This window comes from Arvicola amphibius, chromosome 6 (assembly GCF_903992535.2).
Source record: "Arvicola amphibius chromosome 6, mArvAmp1.2, whole genome shotgun sequence".
Classification (NCBI taxonomy): domain Eukaryota; kingdom Metazoa; phylum Chordata; class Mammalia; order Rodentia; family Cricetidae; genus Arvicola; species Arvicola amphibius.
The window spans coordinates 40,132,995-40,152,694 of NC_052052.2; the positions used below are offsets into that span (position 1 = coordinate 40,132,995).

Sequence of the window (19,700 nt, forward strand, 5' to 3'; positions counted from 1 at the left end):
TTGATCGTGTTCTTAGGTTTGGAATGTTATCGGTCTCTGGAGATCAAGCCTTGACCAGTTTAGGTCTGCCAGATGAGAGGTTTCAGCGTTTCTTTTTCTCTGGTTCTGATTTCTATCCACTTCTGTGAAAGGAAAGGTCAGCTTCCGAGCTGCCCCCAGAACAAGAAGTCAGACTTGGTGTCTAGGGCCGGCTTCCCACTCGGGTGGGCGGTGCCCGCTCGTGGGCGTGGCCACAATGTGGGCGGGCTCTGGGAGAGGGCAGCGTGTTCACGCCGCCTCCTGTCTGTGCCCGGAAGTGCCCGTGTGGGCAGAGATGAACTAACTGGACGTTAAGTCCCAGACACTGTGTCCCCGGCCTTGAGGGCAGCGGCCTGCTTGCTTAGGAACTCCCTCAGCCGCCGCGTTCCCGAGCCGCCGTTGCCGCCCGGGACGATGATGCCGCGCCTCCTGCTGCGTGCCTGGCCTCGCGGCCCCGCGCTTGTTCTGGGAGCCCCTAGTCGGGCCCTGAGTGCCGGCTCGGGGCCTGCGGAGTACCTGCAGCACAGCATCGTGCCCACCATGCACTACCAGGATAGCCTGCCCAGGTGAGCCCAGCCTCCTGGCCCCCGCCGCAGGCCTGACTCCTGGCACTTCGGACTTGCACTGAACTCTTCCTCCCTACCGCATTCCTCCGCCCCCCCCCCCCCCCCCCCCCATCCCGCCGCCTCGACCTCCCGCCCTATAGGCAGTCGCGTTCCCTAGTTTGGAAATTCCCTGGCTCAGAAGACTCAGAAACTTTAAGGTCCCTTCCGCAATTCTCCCGTCTACAAGTTTCATCTTAGATCCTACAAACTCCCTGGCCATTCATCTTTCAGACAGCTTTCCTGAGCCGCTCACACTTTACCGCATAACAACTCGGGTAGCTAATTCCTAACACTGGTCACCTTCAGGTCAGTTTCCACTATTCACCTTCTTTACCCCTTGCTGAGACCTCTCTGCCCACTCCTCTCCCAGTATCCTGCGCTGTAAGCGCTCCATCATTGCAAGCACACCTTTATCAATTTCCACCCCCATCCTAACTTCTAAGGTCAGCCCTAACCTAGAAACGGACCCTTCCTCAGCACCCCTTTGGGCGGCCCCCAACACCTCATCCAGACTGCCTGACCTATCAAAATAGCCCCAATAAGTGCCCCTCTCCCCCATAGTCAGTACTTCCTTAAATCATCTGGCGTGAGTTTCTCTTCTTTGATCTCTCAGCTATGATCTGGGCTGTCAGATCTACTCCAATAATAGGCAGTGCCTTCACTCTAAGCCAAACCTAAACTGTCTTCTTTGCACTCACTATTTCCCGAACCAAGCGCCAAACCTGTCTCAAAATCGCTTCTCACTGCCCTTCTGGCCCAGGTGCCAGGGGTCCTCCTATCCAGGAAAGGGAGGTCAGGGCTCCTGCTCCATCCAGGAAAAGACAAGCATTGTACCAAGGTATCATCCCCCGCTGTGGGGTTTGTGTTCTCCCCACATCGAGCGGTTATTTACCCGGTGTCGTCTGCCCACCGTGCTGTCTCAGCAGAGCCTGCAGCATGCAAACGTGTACGACAAACTGCAGCGAGGGTACCTGAACTCAGCAGGAGGCTGGGGGGGGGGGAGAAAAAGGGTCTTTGCTGTTGTGGGCTGAGGGGTGTGGCCTGGCCTCTCCTGACCAGCCTTTGTGCACAGGCACCAGTATGTAGGGGAAAGGTGAGGGCTCTGGAGGGCCTGTTTTCATTGGCTGAGTCAGATAGTTCTGACTCTGAGGCCTGAGCCTCACCCAGGTTTAAGACCAGATGGATTGTTGGTAGATTGGACTTGGGAAACTGTTAGGAATGTTCAAGATAATTTAGTTCAATAACGACGATTTAGTTCCGTCCACAGCACAAACATCTGTAAGGGCCTGAAGTGTACTAGTCAGGTGTAGTGGACAGTGCCTTTAATCCCAGCACTCAGAAGGTGGAGGCTGGCTGAGCTCAAGGCAGCCTGATCTATATAGGGAGTTCCAGGACAGCCAGAGGTACATAGTGAGACCCTGTCTTGAAAAAAAAAAACAAAAAACAAAAACCAAAAGAACACATTACTACTCTACTCCCCCCCATCCCCCACCCCATGGAGCAAGCAGCCAAACTTCCTGGTGCTTCATCGAGAGTGGAGTTAGAGGAGATGCTTTCTGTGTCAGCAGTTCTGGGTAGTAAAATGCATTCTCTTTGACTGTCACACTTGGCAAGGAACCCTGCCCTTGACCTCTGGTGGAACTTTGTTTCAGATTCCGTAACTGCCACAGTCATCTGTGAGGTGAATGGCAGCACGCAGGTCTTTGGACTGTTAGGAGGCCCTTGAGATACGATGCCAGGGACGGGGGTCATTGTCACTCCCCATTCTGTTCCTCTCTCGTCCCTGCTTCCTTTAGCCTCACTCGCCTTGGACTCTTTCTAGTAGGAGCCCTTGGATTATCCTTTGCTTGGTTTTTTTTTTTTTTGAGTGTTGTTGGTCTTGTTGTTCCTGTATATACTAAGATGTGTGTAACTCATGGCTCAGTGGTTAAGAGTGCATGCTGCTCTTCCAGAGGACCCAAGTTCGACTCCCAGCACCGACATCCAGCAGCTCCCAACTGCCTGTATTAGATCCATAACAAATGCCCGTTTGGGTTGCTTTTCTTATAACCACCTCCCGTGACAGCAGGTGTTCAGCACAAGATGGGCAGAGAGGCAAGAGAGGCAGGGTTTACCTGGCCACTAGGGTAACGGGCTGAAAATAATTTGTGAGCCCCAAAGGCATGTCTTCCAGGCCAGTCTTCTTGACTTCCAGAGTAACTTTACCCCTAACTGACTCTTGAGAACACTCTCCCAGCTGTAACTAGGTCCTGTAGGCAGGGAAGGCCTTATAGCTGCGTTCCTGTAGGAAGAATGCCAGTGTCCCCGCTCTTGGGAGGCAGACCAGGTTTGAGAGCAGGTGACTCAGTAGCTTACCCAGGAGAGAAATCTGCCTAGCATTTTCCCTTAACCTTTATTAAGGCAAACGACTATTAGATGGGGCTAGGGTGGACAGGACAACACTAAGATAAAATTGCTGCGAGTATCTCTCCAGGCCCTGGTGAATCGCCCACAGGAGCCAAAGGAACTGCTGTATACTGGCAGCCAGCTCTAGTGTTTCTTGAGCATGTGGAGGAAACCAGAGTGGTACCTAGAGACCAAAGTGCTCTCCATCTTGATCGTGTTACTGGAAGAATGGTTGGTGAACACTCTATAAAAAGAAAATTGTTATAATAAGGGTACGTGTTGCAGAAAGTCCAGTTAAACTGGCTCAAGTAACCCGAGATCTATGAGCTCACACAGACTTCAAGGATCCACATGATGCAGTTTTCCTTCTTGCTGACCTCTTTATTTGTGTAACTTCATTCTCAAGCAGGTTTCCTCCTCAGGGTTGCAGAGGGGCAGCCAGCATGTGAGCCATAGTTTTCACCCAAACCTCTTTCAGGAGGCCGTAAATCCACACTCAGGGTGGGTCTTCCCACTGCACTTAACCAGACTAAGAAAATTCTTCACAGGCGTGCCTGAAGGCCAGCCCAACTCAGACAGTTCCTCATTGAAATCACTCCCTTGTGACTCGAATGTGTCAAGTTGACAATTAAAAACAGTCATTATAAGCTGGGTGGTGGTGGCGCACGCCTTTAATCCCAGCCCTCCGGAGGCAGAGGCAGTTGGATCATGGTGCGTTTGAGGCCAGTCTGGTCTACAAAGCGAGATCCAGGACAACCAGGGATATTACACAGAGACTATTGGAAAGACAAAAAGTGGGTTCTGGGGGCTCAAACTTGGATCCTCACACTTGTGAAGCAAGCACTTTCTTGATTGAGTCTTCTTGCCAGCCCAGAATTCACTGTTTCCAAGTATATAATTTTTGGCATATTCATAGCATTGCACAACCATCACCACTGTCGAATTCATTTCATTACCCTTTCAACTCAAGCCCTGCCATTAATTTGACACATCCCATTCTGCCTAACACCCACTGTATCCTTGATTGTCCTTCTGGAGGGTGACTTAATGTTCGAAATCAGGATTGTCGACTGTCAACATTCGTACGTTTTCCAGTGTGCCATACTGTGTCTAAAGAGAATAAACACAGTTGCCAAGATCGTGCTGCGCTCAGTTTCACTCTTTTTTTTAAAGATATGTATACAATATTCCTCCTGCATGTACACCTCCAGGCCAGAAGAGGGCACCAGATCTCACTGCAGATGGTTGTGAGTCACCATGTGGTTGCTGGGAATTGAACTCAGGACCTCTGGAAGAGCAGCCAGTGCGCTTAACCTCTGAGGCACCTCTCCAGTCCTCAGTTTCACTCCTTATTCCTGCCTGGAGGAATCTGTAAAGGCTGAAATAGTCCAGTTGGAGTAATAAACTGTTGGGATAGATACAGACCAGAGAAGACGCGAATGTTTAGGGTGAGGGGAGATGGGGGAAGAAAGATAGATGATGTCAAAACCCATGGGATTAGGGGACAGAGTTTTTAACCGTATCTTCTATATGATAACAATTCCAAGCATCCATTAATGGTCTCACAGTCTGGTGAGGGGAAAAATAAGTAAGAACTGCCACTAAACTAAAAAAATAAAACTACTTATTTGTGTGTGTGAACACAAGTGCACGCCTGTGCTACATGGGCATTCCTGTGCTGTGGTGGTTATGTGGAGGTCAGAGGACAAATTGCAGGTCCCTGAGGATCAAATCCAGCTCATTAGGCGTGGCGGTAGATGCCTTTACTCACTGAGCTCTCTTGCTGGCTCCTTCCACTAAATCTGATAGAGGTAAATCCAGGAGAGTGGGTTCCTCTTCTGGGAGGAAGCTATTCTTGAGAGACTCACTTTGTCATAATACAAAGTGAGTTTGAACTGGCATGGTGGCTCACCTCTGTAATCTCAGCACTTGGGAGACCGAGGCAAGAGGGTTGTCATGAGTTCTAACGATGAAGCAGGTTTGGCCTTTTGTGGACCCTGTCTTGCTACCTTCTATCACGCAGATGACCTGCAAGAGTCTAGTTTTCTGCCAGGTGCAGTGGTGCACACCTTTAATCTCAGCACTTGGGAGGCAGAGGCAGGTGGATCTCTGTGAGTTCTAGGCCACCTAGGGCTATATGGTGAGATCCTGACTCTAAATAATAAGAAAAGTCAAGCCTTCTCAGACTCCTCAGCCTCTAGAGTGTGAGAAGTTTCTCTTTGTAAATGACATCATATCGCCTTGTATTGCTGTAACAGCATAAAACAGACTAAGGCTGGGTGGAAGAGAAATTAATAAGCTAATTCATCCAACATAAACTTATCAAAAGCTTTCCCTGTGTTGGCCCATGTACCAGTAGTGATCAGGGAAAAAATTCTACAGGAAAAATTCCAAGTGGAAAGGGTCTTCCCTCTAAGATAGCATTACCATGTTGGTGACTTCATACTCAACAACACCATGCTGGTGGCTGGACAGGCCCTGGCGGGAGTGTTTATTCAGTGCAGAAACCGACAGATGTTCCAAGTAAGGGTCCATCTCAGGAGCTCTCCTGGAGCGAGCCCAAACAAGTCTCTCTTCCTCTAATTTATTTTGCTTAGGACTTTCGTCACAGCAACAAAAAGTTCCTATATTATACAATTAGTAACTCAAAATAAAGTCATTACTCTGAAAATGTCCTTATTGCGCGGAAGAAAGTTCAGTCAGGTCAGAATTGATCACTCAGAAGTTTTTATTAAGGGTTGTTTTTAAGAAATCACTGCTGTCTCTGATGTAAGATTTTCCTTAAAAAGAAGGAAAAGCTTTCCTTAATACCCTTGGTGTTAAAGCCTAAGCAATATAAGTAGTAAATTTTGTAGCTATGGGCAGTTGAAGTGGTATTTGGAACTTCCTGTAGAAGTCAGTGCACGAAAGGGGGTCACTGGGGCTAACATGTCCTGAATGGTTACTTGGAGTATCTAAGTTCATAATGGCTATAATAATTTGTATTCATTTTTGTTATTAAGTTGTAGGTAAACATGCATTCAAAAATAATTGAATGCAGTGTAATATATCATAAATAGAGCTATGCTTCATGGATAATGGTTCAGTTTTCCTGAATGACTGATACAGTTCAGTATTTTATATATAAGCATAACTGTTAATCTCATCTTGGTAGAGTAAAGTAAGCTATTATTGTGTTAATACTAGGGTCTGTATTTTTCAATAAAATTATTAAAATGGGAGAAGAGGCCGTGCGGTCTGCTCCTCATTTCACCACGGATCTGGATCCTCGCCATCATAGCCATGACTGGAGACTGCTAGCGGGTGAGGCAGCAGAGGGGCCCTTGCTGCTGTTTGAGCACATGGTGATTCCTGATTGGATGCCGGTGCTGGGAATGCGCAGTGGTCAGTTTCTACCTTTCCATGTATGTAGCCTCCATACTGGACTGAGACAGGGATTCACCGTGTAGCCCTGGCTGTCCTAGAACTCTGTATATAGTCTAGGCTGGCCTTGAACTCAAAGATCTGCCTGCCTCTGCCTCCCAGGTGCTGGGATTAAAAGCATGAGCCACCACGCCCAGCGTTTTTTCTCTCATTTAATTCTCTCTTATAAAATGCACAAGAATGTTTTACAAGTAAAGCTTTTTTTCTTTGCATCCTGGGTGGTAGGGAATGTTTGTGCAGTCAAAGGGTAGGCCTTAGTGCTGTACAGTGTTAGCAGTTACTATAGCCATGGCCCAGAAACAGGAATGCTTGGGATAGCCTCTTTTCCCATTTTGCATCTGTTATTATCACTAAAATACTTTACAGTACTTAGAATAGACTTGACCGTTGATGCAGTAGTAAACTCGTCAGTTCTGTTATTGCTTGTTTATTTACTGGGTGCTGGGGTCAACTTAGGACCTCATGCTTGCTAGGGAAGTGCTCGACCACTGACCGTGTCCCAGCCCATCCATCAGTTCTGTCTGCTTACTTACTGGCTTTTCCTTTTTGGTTTTTTGTTTGTTTGTTTGTTTGTTTTTAAGGGGAATGAATTTCTCAGTACCTGAGTTACTAGTTGGCTTGTATCGCTTCTTGGTGTCTTCCCATACTGTCAGCCTCACACTGACCTTGCTTTCCCCCCAGGCTGCCCATCCCCAAACTTGAAGACACCATGAGAAGATACCTCAGTGCACAGAAGCCTCTCCTGGATGACAGCCAGTTCAGGTAAACACTGAGAATCCCGGGAACCTTTGCTAGCAGGCAGGCAGCATTCAAGGGAGGCTAGCAGGTAGTGATCACAGACCAAACTTCAAGGGACCTCTGCGACCTGACAAGGCCCCCAGAACCTAGAACCTGGTTTATATATTTGCAAGTTCAGGAACTAGGTCTTCGTTCACAAAGGATTAAGCAAGCTGGGGTGAGAGCCCCTCTAACTAGACTCAGCAGGAGGTGGCATGTTTGTGATTTATCTTGGAAGGCATGTCTGCCAGGCTGGCTGGTACTGATCATATCCAAGAGGCCTGTGTGCTGGGGAGGAAGGTCCGTAAAAGATTGCATGATGAACCAGAGCCTGCTTGCTGAAGATGTTTACTGCGCCCCAAACCTACCCTTTTTGAACCTCAGAATGTGACCTTACATGGAAATCAGTTTGTTGAAGGTGTAATTAGTTTAGATTAGTTTCTTCTGGGACTGGGCAAGCCTCTAATCCAACACAGCCGATATCTTATAAAAGGAGGCCCAGTGACAGCCATGAAGAACTCAGGTAGAGATTGGAGTAATGTGTCCACAAGCCAAGAACAGCAAGGATTGTTCCCAACACCAGAAGCCAAGAGAAGGGCCTGGAACAGATTCTATTCCGTGGTCTGCAGAGAGAACACCATCTTGTTGACACCTTGGTTTTGTGCTTCTAGCCTCCAGGACTCCCAGAGAACAAAACCCTGGGGTTTTCTGTTTGTTTTTGTTGTTGTTTGATTAAGGGTCTTTGTACATAGCCCTGGATGTCCTGAACTCACTGTGTAGACCAGGCTGGTCTTGAACTCACAGATGTCTGCCTGCCTCTGCCTCCAGAGTGCTGGTATCAAAGGCGTGCGCCAACACGTGTGGTAAAATCCTATTGTTAGAGTGTTCTTAGGAAACCAGCATGGCATGAACTCTGAAGCGAGCCTTAGGCATTGTTAGAATGTGGATCACAGCGAAGCCTTGTAGCCTAGTGTAATCGGTGCTGTTTCCCACACTGGGAATTTTCCGAGATTCTTTAGAGTCACAGAGCCCTTGACTGCACAGTGAAAGAAACAGATGAATGGTTCATAGTCTAGCCTCTGCTTTGAAATGGTCACCTACAGTTCCACTTAACGTGGCTTCCAGTTACTGCATCATGTTTTCCTCTATCCTAAGTCCTAAGCTCTATGGCTTTTAAGTCCCCGAGGTGGCATTATTATCTCTCTTTTATGCAGGTAGAAACTGAGACCTGGAGAGATTAGGCAACCTGTCTAAAGTCTCCCAGTTTGAATGTGGTAAAGCTAGGGCTCAAACTTGGCTCCTTCTGACCCCAAAGCTTTTCCCCATGCCAAACCACCTCCTCGTGGATGGGTGGCTTTGGGAGGGACATTTTGAAAGAACCCCCAAGGCCAAGTTCTTACCACCAAGGAGATTTGTTTGCCCCAGAAGGACAAAGGGCAGGGAATAAGAGACCAAGACAAGAGATAGAGGATGAGGGAGAAGGGGAAGGGGACAGGGAGAGGGGGCAGAGGGACAAAGGACTGCCTCTGCATAGACAGGAGACAGATGTGGCACACAGGAAAATGGCAGTTTATACTGGTAAAAGGGGAAACCCCGTGTTAGGATGTGATGTTTGATTTTAACTGGGCATGTTAATTAGGTGAGCCAAAGGAGGCTTTTGATAACTGGACTTGAATACTTTGATAGATGGGCTTTGGTGGTCAGCCTCAGGAGAAGGAAGTGGCTAAATTAGGGAATAGACCTTGGGGTCTAGCTTTAGGAATGTAATCTAAGGGTTCTCGGCAAGGCAGAGGGAATCGGGGAGAAGGACAAGGCCTGCCAGAGCCACGTGCTGGAGAGGGCTAGTGTCCTTCACTTTTGATCTTCCTGGTTCCCTAGGTGTGTTCACCTTAGGCTGATTTGTGTTCTCCTCAGAAACTTCCTGATCTATTCCCAGATTCTGGGATATTCTGTTGGGGACCCAGACTGTGAATTCCTGACCAGGAACCTGAAAATCATGTATTCCCCACTGTTTTATCTCTATTTTTGGACATTGCAGGAAAACAGAAGAATTTTGCAAGAGTTTTGAAAACGGCATCGGGAAGGAACTGCATGAGCATCTGCTTGCCCAGGACAAGCAGAATAAGCACACCAGCTACATCTCAGGTGGGTTGGGGGCGGGGCGCCATCGGTCCACAGAGGCGTCTTCTCAACTCCTCCCCTTCCAGAAGTACCTGGAGGGAGGCTCTGTGTGAGGTTAAGATGGTGCGAGCTTGCGTCCATGCTCGACCAGCGGCTTGTCTTTGCTCTACAGAGGGTTGAGACAGAACTTTGTTGGTTCTTTGCTCCGAAAACGATGGGAGTCAGTCCTGTTGTCGTGAGGGTCATTCTGTTCCTTCCCTGGCCTAACTGTCCCCCAAACTCTCATCTCAGTAACTCTCTGATACAAATCGTGCTTCAGCCAACCTGCCTGCTTCTGGCTCCGGCACTCCTCCGGTATGTTCTTGTTCCATTACATTTTGTTACTGGCAGACACTTCCTTTGTGGTCCAGGCTGGGTTTTGAAAGAATAGGTGTCCACACCTATCCTTACACGTTTTTAAAATTTAGGTGTTTTTTTTTTAAATTAAAAAATGTTTTATTGGCTGGGTGGTGGTAGTGCATGTCTTTAATTCCCGTGCTTGGGAGGCAGAGGCAAGTGAGTTCAAGGCAGGTCTGATCTGCAGAGCTAGTTCCAGGACACACACACACACACACACACACACACACACACACACACACCCCAAACCTGTCTTGAGAAAACAAAAAAGAAAAGAAAAAAAGAAAAAGAAAGAGACTTTTATTGTTTTTGAGATCCAGGTTGTAATCCTTTCTGTAATCCAGGTTGGCCTCTGCTTTGAGTAGCTGGGATTGCAACTCTATCTGTAATAATATAGTTTCTTAAAAATTATACATTTGTTTATTTTTGGTGAGGGTTTGTGGCCCTAGCATGCATGTGGAGGTGAGAGGACAGATTCCAGAAGTGAATTCTCTCCTCCTACCATGTGGACGCCTAGGGCCATTTCGACTGCTGGGCTTGAGAGCAAGCTCTCTACCCACTGAGCCATTTTCTTGGCCCATAGTTTATAATTTATCTATTATACATACACAGTTTGAAGAACCAAATAGGAGGCTAGAGAGATGGCTTAGCAGTTATGAGCTCTTACTGCCCTTGTACAGGAACTGGGTTTGGTTATGATTACCCATGTGAGGCAGCTCATAGCTACTCGTAGCCCTAGTCCCGGGGATCCAACCCCTTCTTCTGGCCTCTTGGGTTCCTGCACACATATGGTGCACACATACGAATGCAGACTCATGGGTTTCTGCACATATATGGTGCATACAGACTCATGGGTTCCTGCCACTGCCCAGCCAACAGTTGCCTTTGAGGGTGTGGGAATTGGAGCTCTCATTCAGGGCTCGTGGGTATTCCTCAAAAAAATCAGGCATGGTTGCACATACCTTTAATCCCAGCATATGGGAGGCAAAGGCAGGTGGATCTCTGTAAATTCAAGGCCAGCCTGGTCTACATAGTGAATTCCAGAACAGCTAGAACTACGTAGAGAGACCCTATCTCAGAAAAAATAAAATAAAACAAAATAAAATAAAATAAGAAATTAAAAAGGCTTATTAGCAGAGCCTTGCCTAGCTTATGTATATCTTTAAAAGAAATGAGAGCAGGGGGCCGAAGAGATGGCTCAGCAGCTAAGAGCACTGGCTGCTCTTCCAGAGGACCCAGGTTCCATTCCCAGGACCCACATGGCAGCTTACTACTGTCTATTACTTCAGTTTCAGGGGATCTGATACCTTCACACCGATGCATATAAAATAAAATTAAATAAATTATTAAAAAGAAACAAGAACATATGTCTCCACAAAACTTGATTATACAAGTTCATAGGACTAGCATGCTTAACTAAGTGGTGAAAAGCATCCTGATGTCTGTTAACTGATGAATGCATAAGCAAAAGGTGCCATAGCCATATGATGGAGCGTTACTCAGTAGTAGAAGAACCGATGTACAGCCTGGATGAACCTCAGACCATTATGGAAAGTGACAGAATCCGAATGCCTAAGACCTTGTGTTGTGCGATCCTGCTAATCTTTCACGCATTGTTGTGCAGCCAAATGCAATCGCCTGCTTGAAGTTGATGTTGTTTCCTCTACCTGAGCTGGAATTCTTTTCCTTCTTAAGTTTTATTTTTGGGGATTGCCTTAGCTTTTTATGTTTTCTCTTTTTTTAGGCCCCTGGTTTGATATGTATTTAACTGCTCGAGACTCTGTTGTTTTAAACTTTAATCCATTTATGGCCTTCAATCCGGACCCAAAGTCTGAGTATAATGACCAGCTCACCCGGGCAACCAACATGACTGTGTCTGCTGTCCGGTTTCTGAAGACACTTCGGGCTGGCCTTCTAGAGCCAGAAGTATTCCACTTGAACCCTGCCAAAAGTGACACTGATACCTTCAAAAGACTCATACGTTTTGTTCCTTCCTCCCTGTCCTGGTATGGAGCCTACCTGGTCAATGCGTATCCCCTGGATATGTCCCAGTATTTTCGGCTTTTCAATTCAACTCGTTTACCCAAACCCAGCCGTGATGAACTTTTTACTGATACCAAGGCCAGACACCTCCTGGTCCTAAGAAAAGGAAATTTCTACATTTTTGATGTCCTCGATCAAGATGGGAACATTGTGAGCCCCTCAGAAATTCAGGCACATCTAAAATACATTCTCTCAGACAACAGCCCTGTGCCCGAGTTCCCTCTGGCATATCTGACCACTGAGAACCGAGATGTCTGGGCAGAGCTCAGACAGAAGCTGGTGCATGGTGGCAACGAGGAAACACTGAAGAAAGTGGACTCTGCGGTGTTCTGCCTCTGCCTAGATGACTTCCCGGTGAAGGACGTTACCCATTTGTCTCACACCATGCTGCATGGTGACGGCATAAACCGCTGGTTTGATAAGTCCTTTAACCTCATTGTAGCCAAGGATGGCACTGCTGCGGTCAACTTTGAGCATGCGTGGGGGGATGGTGTAGCGGTGCTTCGGTTTTTCAACGAAGTGTTCAAAGACAGCACTCAGACCCCTGCCATTAACCCCCGGAGCCAGCCAGCCACCACCAACTCCTCTGTGTCTGTGCAGAAACTCAGCTTTAAGCTGAGCGATGCTGTGAAGGCTGGTATCACCACCGCCAAGGAAAAGTTTGATGCCACCATGAAAACCCTCACCATTGACTCCATTCAGTTTCATAGGGGTGGCAAGGAATTCTTGAAGAAACAGAAGCTGAGCCCTGATGCGGTGGCCCAGCTGGCCTTCCAGATGGCTTTCCTGCGACAATACGGCCAGACAGTGGCTACCTATGAGTCCTGTAGCACCGCAGCCTTCAAGCACGGCCGCACCGAGACCATCCGCCCAGCCTCCATCTTCACGAAGAGGTGCTCCGAGGCCTTTGTCAAGCAGCCCTCCAAGCACAGTGTAGGCGAGCTTCAGCACATGGTGGCAGAGTGCTCCAAATACCACGGCCAGCTGACCAAGGAAGCAGCCATGGGTGAGGCATGGGCAGGGAGCACACTGGGTCTTGTTGCCCTCTGCGAGCCCTGGTAATAATATTCCACCCGCAGCTGATCCCTACCCATTACTTGGTTTAATCCACTTCTCAGCTCCCAAAATGTGTTTGTTTGTTTTCCTACCCTAGCTAGGTCTGAACAGCCAGAACAGCCACTAGGGATCAGAATCTGCTTCTGAGCAGCTATGGAGAACTTTCTCCCCATTTCAGGTCACTTTCAGCTGTTGTTCTCCTGCCCCTTCCTGGTCATGGACGCATTTTTGGCAGTTTAGGGTTTCTAAGTCTGCCCTCTTACTTCACCTCAGCTGCAGTGTTGGCTCTGTAAATAGGTCATCTTAGAAGCTCATCACATTTTTTTAAAGTTATTTATTATGTATACAACATTCCGCCTCCATGTATGCCCACATGCCAGAAGAGGGCGCCAGATCTCATTACAGATGGCTGTGAGCCACCATGTGGTTGCTGGAATTTGAACTCAGGACCTCTGGAAGAGCAGCCAGTGCTCGTAGCCACTGAGCCTTCTCTCCAGGCCCACTCATCACAGTTTTAAGGTCAAGAATTCAGGTTCTGAAGAGGATCTCATAGCCTAGTCCTGTTCTGTAGCCCTTAACAGAGTCCTGTGACTAAGAGGTACCCAAGACATCTAGTTATTCCTTCTCCATTTTGAAGTCAGGAAGCTAAGCCCCATTGGCACAGTGTTATACAAGGCTGAGATCAAAACCCCAGATAGATGCTTTTTCCACTTTGTTCCTCCCATTTAGTCTTTTACACAGGAACTTTGAGTTTTACCCCAGTTTTCTTTTCCCCCCCTGTGTACCCGTGTGCATGTGTCTTTTGAAGAACAAACCCAGTGTGTGTGTGTGTGTGTGTGTGTATGTTTGTGTATTGTGTATGTGGGTGTATTGTGTGTGTGTGCGTGCGTGCATGTGTGTGTGTATAGCACACCACGCCTGTCTGCACTCTATGTGCTACCTACCATACAGTTCGTGAACCGGGCAAGGGGCTGGAGATTGAAACACACAAAGACTCACAGACAGAGAGAGACACGGGTCATCCTTGAAACAGGAACGCCCCCTTTATTGTGTACCAGAGCCGCTTATATAGAGATCCTTAACTGATAGCCATGCCCCAGCCAAACCCACCAGAAACCACTCTCCTGCCATCAGGAACTCCTGAGGGCCTCGTGCTCAGAGCAGCTGCAAACATTACAAGTTGTTTACCAGAAATTCAGGATCTGGGGGATTCACAGCTCCCAACATGGGTGTATTATTGCATATGTGTGTGTATGTGTATATGTGTGTGTGTATGTGTGTGTGTGTTGTTGAGGAACCAACCCAGGGCCTTACCCATTGAGCTTTGTTTCAGTTGTGAAGTCCGTTGTTCTCTTCACATCGCTCCTACCATCTTGACTCTGATTGGCTGATTTAGTCTTTTTGTTTATTTTCTTAGATTTATTACTTTATATGTGTGAGTGTTTTGCTTGCATGTATGCATGCGCACCATGCACATTCCTGATGTCTGTGGAGGTCAGAAGAGAGCACCATATCTCCTGGAACTGGAGTTATAGGCAGTTAAGAGCCACCATGTGCATTCTGAGACTTGAACCTGGGTCCTCTGTAAGAACAACAAATTCTCAACTGGGCCAACTCTCCAGCCCTTGTTTGTTTGTTTTTTGAGACAGGGCCTCTCTATGTAGTCCTGGCTGTCCTGGAACTTGCTATGTATAAGAGGCTGGCCTTGAACTCACAGAGCTCTTCCTGCCTCTGTCTCCTGAATGTTGGGATATTAAAGGTGCGTGCCACCACGCGTGGCCTTCTGTTTGTTTTTAATACATGGTTTTGCCATGTTGTCCATGCCACCCTTGAACTTGCAATCTTCCTACCTCAGCTTCCCAGTTCTGGGATTCCAGGCATCTAACAAGTCAGTGTTTTAGCAGCTTTCACTTAGGCTCGTGTTTAGCCTGTCTGTCGACAGCTGAGAATGTGGTTTTAAGGCATTCTGGAGTGGCCTGCCCTATGCTGAGCTAGAGGCATGTGTGCAGGGATAGAAAAGACCCTTGTCCCACTCTTGTGTGAAAATGGTTCCTACCGTGGTGGGGGCTTTGCTCCTGTCCTCTTCACTGGGGAGAGTCTAAGGCTCTGGCTTTCCATTTTGTCTCCGACAGGCCAGGGCTTTGACCGACACTTGTTTGCTCTACGGTATCTGGCAACAGCCAGAGGGATCACCTTACCCGATTTGTACCTGGATCCTGCATACGGGCGGATAAACCACAACATCCTGTCCACGAGCACTCTGAACAGCCCAGCAGTGAGCATTGGTGGCTTTGCCCCTGTGGTCCCTGATGGCTTTGGCATTGCATATCTTGTTCATGATGACTGGATGGGCTGCAATGTCTCCTCCTACTCAGGGCGCAATGCCCGGGAGTTCCTCCACTGTGTCCAGAAGTGCTTAGAAGACATGTTCGACACCTTAGAAGGCAAGGCCATCAAAACTTAGCTTCTCGGTGGGTGAAAAGCCTCCATTCTTCCTCATCATGAACATGGGTGTCCATGTAGCCGGTAGGTACTATTTTGCGCTTAACAAAGCTAGTCCCAAGGTGCTTGAACAGTCAGTGCTGCAGGTAGGAGCTGGAAGATTCCAGCTGAAGATCATGAGAGATTATTGCCACTTAAAGCCCTTTGTTCAGGAGACAAGGTTTGGAAAACTAACTCGTGTATTTATTGTTTAAACAGAAATAAAACTCAGTTGTTGCTTGGAGACACGGTTCCTTTTTTCTCCCTCACCTTGTTTCCTAATTCCTCAAAGAATTTTCCAGCAGCATGATCAGTGGCCTTGGGATCCCAGCCTTGGGTGGCATGGGTCCTGTTTATCTGTAAGCTTGCTCCAGTCTCTGGGGTACAGTCTGTTTGAACGCACTGCTTCCTAAGGCGTGGACTAACCTGCTGCTTCTGGCAGGCCAGTAGCAACAGAAGCTCTTCGCATGGCTTGGAAAACTACTTAATTTTATTCCTTTCTAGCCAGATGAGACATTCCATTTTTTAAAAATTATTTTTATTTGTTTTAATTGAGAGTCTGTGTGTGGCTGTGTGCCTGTGAGTGTGTGCTCACAGAGGCAGAGGCGCCAGACCCCTTGAGACTGGAGTTACCAGCGATAACGAACTGTCTGATATGGGTGCTAGGAACTGAACTTGGGTCTTCTGGAAGAACAGCACGTGTTCTTAACCTCAGAGCCATCTCTTTATCCCAGGAATTCCCGTTCCTGTGTGTGTGTGTGTGTGTGTGTGTGTGTGCGTGCGTGTATGTCTTTTGTCTGTATATAATCTTATTGTCTCCAGTGGCATCCTACTGAGTTCTTGGTACAGCAGAGATTGGAATTCTGAAATAGGTCCCTCATGAATCACTTCTTATTCATTCCCTCATTTAATCTTCTTTCTAGTTTCCATAGTGAGATGTTTATATCAGGATTAGCTATACCTTGGGTGAAGTTCCTGGCACATAGGTGCTCTGCATGGTCTGCTGGGATGTTTGCCAATTCTTACCTGTTTTCTGGGGAGCTTCTGACTGCATTTGAATACCTAGTTTCCTGTAGCATTGTTGGTTAAGACTCATGCACCACTGAATCGTGGAAGGCTGAAAATTATACTTAACGCTTAGTTCAGGGGGATGGCATTGCAGTACACCTTGGTGCATGCTGATATCAGTGCCCAGTGTCCTTGTCACTCTCCTGAGCCTTTCTTCTTGTCTTAGACTCAGGATAAAATGGCACTTTGGGTGATGTCATAGTTCTTCTTGTCGTTGTGATAAAAAGCAACTTGAGCAAAGATTTATTTTGGCCCTCAGTTTGAGAGGGTATGGTCCATCCTGGTGAGGGCAGCTGCTGGTTATGTGGTCACAGGGGGATGGGCCAGAAGTTGAGACTGAGCTGTATAGGCCAGGGAAGACTGGGGTAGAGTGGGGTGGTGCTCTGATCTCTGTCGGGCAGAGCTTTCCAGCTGTGGCCAGTTAGGGGAGAAGTGCCCACTCCTGTAAGTAACCCCTCACCTGTGTGCTATAAGGAAGCCCAAGAAACTCATTAGTTCCTCAGAGTGCATTTTGGTGGACTTGTGCTTCAGTTTGTCACTGGGACCTTAGGAGAAGGGGTTAGGTAGGGTGGCTTACAGTTCTCCTGGGAGTGCATTTTAGCAACACTTGGCATAGTCAGCAGGATACAACAGCATGGGATGATTTGGGGAAGAGCAATGGTGTCTATGATGTTAAGGAGTGAGACAGCAGATGAAGTAGAGTTGTGTGATTGGGGTGGGAGTATATGGTAGTTTGAATGTAATTGGTCACCATAACTCATAGAGAATGGCACTATTGGGAGGTATGGCCTTGTTAAAGGAAGTGTGTCACTGTGGGGGCAGGCTTTTAGGTCTCTTAACTTCACTTCGTGTTACAGTCCACTTCCTGTTCCCTTCCGATCAAGAACTAGTCACCATCATGTCTGCCTGCACGCTGCCATGCTCCCCACCATGATGATAATGGACTGAACCTCCAAATTGTAAGCCACCACCTCAATTAAATGTTTTTATACGTAAGAGTTGCTGTGGCCATGGTGTCTCTTCACAGCAATAAAAACCCTCACTAAAACAGGGTACTTTATGGAGGAATTTTTGATATGGTGGTATTTTCCTACAGGGCTTTGTGGGAAGAGTGGTCCAGGCATGGGCAGTGCAAAAATTAGCGAGATGTGTAATGAAGGTGTGGCCAGCAGGGCAGGAGCTGTCAGTGCAGGAAATCCCAGGATGGCAGGCTTCCTCCAGGTGGCATGGAGTGCTGTGCCTGCCTGCCGGGCAGGGTCTCAGCTGGACGTATGGAGATGTTTTGAGACCTGCCAAAGGTCTACAACAGGCATTGCAAGCCCTAGGAGTAGCACACCAGGGATGGAGGTATCAGCAAGCAGTTGCTATGGTAATAAAAGATCCATGCGAGGCAGGACCAGGACAGTCCAGAGGGAGACTGGGGATGTGTGTGTTGGGGGGGGTGACAATAAGAAAGGAACATGAGTCTCATGGCTTTGACATTAGCATTTCTGACTCAGCAGGAATATTGGATAAAACAGATAGGAAAATGGAGGTGTTGATTGTTTTCTATGACTAAGGAGCCAAAAGAGGAAGAGGGCTAGTAAACAGAGCCCCTCCTGGAACCCCCAAACCTGGACCCCTGGGAGGAATATGGTCACAATAAGGAGGAAGTGACCCATTAGCAACCAAAGATACTCCACGAGTCTGACCTTTGAGAAGGGAAAATCTTGTTATCCAGCATGCAGACAGGGGTCTAAACAGTGGTCTGGAGTAAAAGACCGTGATAATCAAAGGCTATTCCACACTGGAACTGCTAGAATAGCTTTAAACAAGCAATGAAAGAATCTCTAGCAGCCTGGCTTGTGAGGCGGTGACATGGGAGCCGATGGAGATCAGTCCGAGTGCTGCAGAAGTAGGGAAACTGAGCAGTAGAAGCACAGTCAGTCCTGAGACAAGCTGCATGGCCTGAGGCAGTACAAGGGACTCAGTCTCTGACGGACTGGGTTCCTGGAGGTCTCCAAGGATATCAAGGGCCAGAGGACAACAGAGGAGGGCCAGGCTCTATTGAGGGAACCAGGTATGAGGAAAACAGTGTATGATGCCCAGTTGACCGGTGGATGTGCTTGTTTTGATGCCCCTACCCCTCCCCTCCCTAGTGTCTCTCTCCTGGTTAAATCCCTACTTTTTGCACAACTGCATCTCACAGGGTGATCTCCAGACCCTAGTGAGTGTTGTGTGGAATCTCATTAGACTGCTTAGCATCCCAGTCTTTTACACACAGCATGCATTACCTAGGCTGTTCCCACTCTGTGGTTTGAATGAAAAATATCCCCCTTTAGTCTCTGGCATTTGAATATTTGGTCCCTGTCTTAGTTGGGGCTACTATTGCTGTGAAGAGATACCATGACCATGGCAATTCTTATAAAGAAAACTTTTAAATGGGGTGGCTCGCTTACAGTTTCAGAGGTTCAGTCCTTTATCATCATGACAGGGAGCATGGCGGGGTGCAGACAGATGTGGTGCTGGAGCAGAGTGCTGTGTCTTGACCAGAAGGCAGCAGGAAGTCCACTGATAACACTGGGTGATAGCCTAAGCATATGAAACCTCAAAGCCTGTCCCCACAGTGACACGCTTCTCCAAAAGGCCATCCCCACTCCAACAAAGCCACATCTAATAGTGCGGTTCCCTATGAGATTATGGGGACCCATTACGTTCAAACTAAAACATTCCACTCTTTGGCTTATAACAATATCATAATGCAAAATTTATTTAGTCCAACTTCAAAAGTCCCAATAGTCTATCACAGTCTGAACATTGTTCTAAAGTTCAAAGTCAGTTCTGAGATTCATGCAATCTCTTAATTGTAATCTCCTATAAAAAGCAGATTACGCACTTCCAACATACAATAGCACAGGATTTATATTACCATTCCAAAATATAGGGACAGGAGCATAGCAAGGAAATACTGGACCAAAGCAAGGCCAAAACCAGCTGGGCAAACTCCGAATTGCATCCCCATGTCTGCTGTCAAAATGCTCTTCAGATCTCCAGCTCCATTCTGCTTTGTTGATTGTGACACACTTCTTTCTCTTGTTCTGGTTCCACTCCCTGTTAGCAGCTCTCCCAGGACTCTGGCATCTCTAACATTTGGGTTCTCTAAGGCAATCCAGGCTTCATCTTCACAGCTTCACACACAGCCTCTCTACTAGACCTCCATTCAGGACACCCCTGACACACAGCCTCTCTACTAGACCTCCATTCAGGACACCCCTGACACATCCCTGGCCTCAGCAGCCTTATTCCATATCTCCTTTCTTCTACCCCTAATTCTAAACCCAGAATCAC

At 47.6% G+C, this 19,700-nt stretch overlaps 1 protein-coding gene across 1 annotated transcript; it reads left to right on the forward strand.

Moving 5' to 3' along the window:
* The first annotated feature begins 276 nt into the window (after positions 1-276).
* Positions 277-15,549, forward strand: Cpt2 (carnitine palmitoyltransferase 2). Its single transcript, XM_038335468.1, has 5 exons — positions 277-584; positions 7,113-7,193; positions 9,247-9,353; positions 11,470-12,774; positions 14,957-15,549. The coding sequence occupies exons 1-5, from the start codon at positions 433-435 to the stop codon at positions 15,286-15,288; spliced, it is 1,977 nt and encodes a 658-aa protein (XP_038191396.1). The 5' UTR covers positions 277-432; the 3' UTR covers positions 15,289-15,549.
* Positions 15,550-19,700: the final 4,151 nt, after the last annotated feature.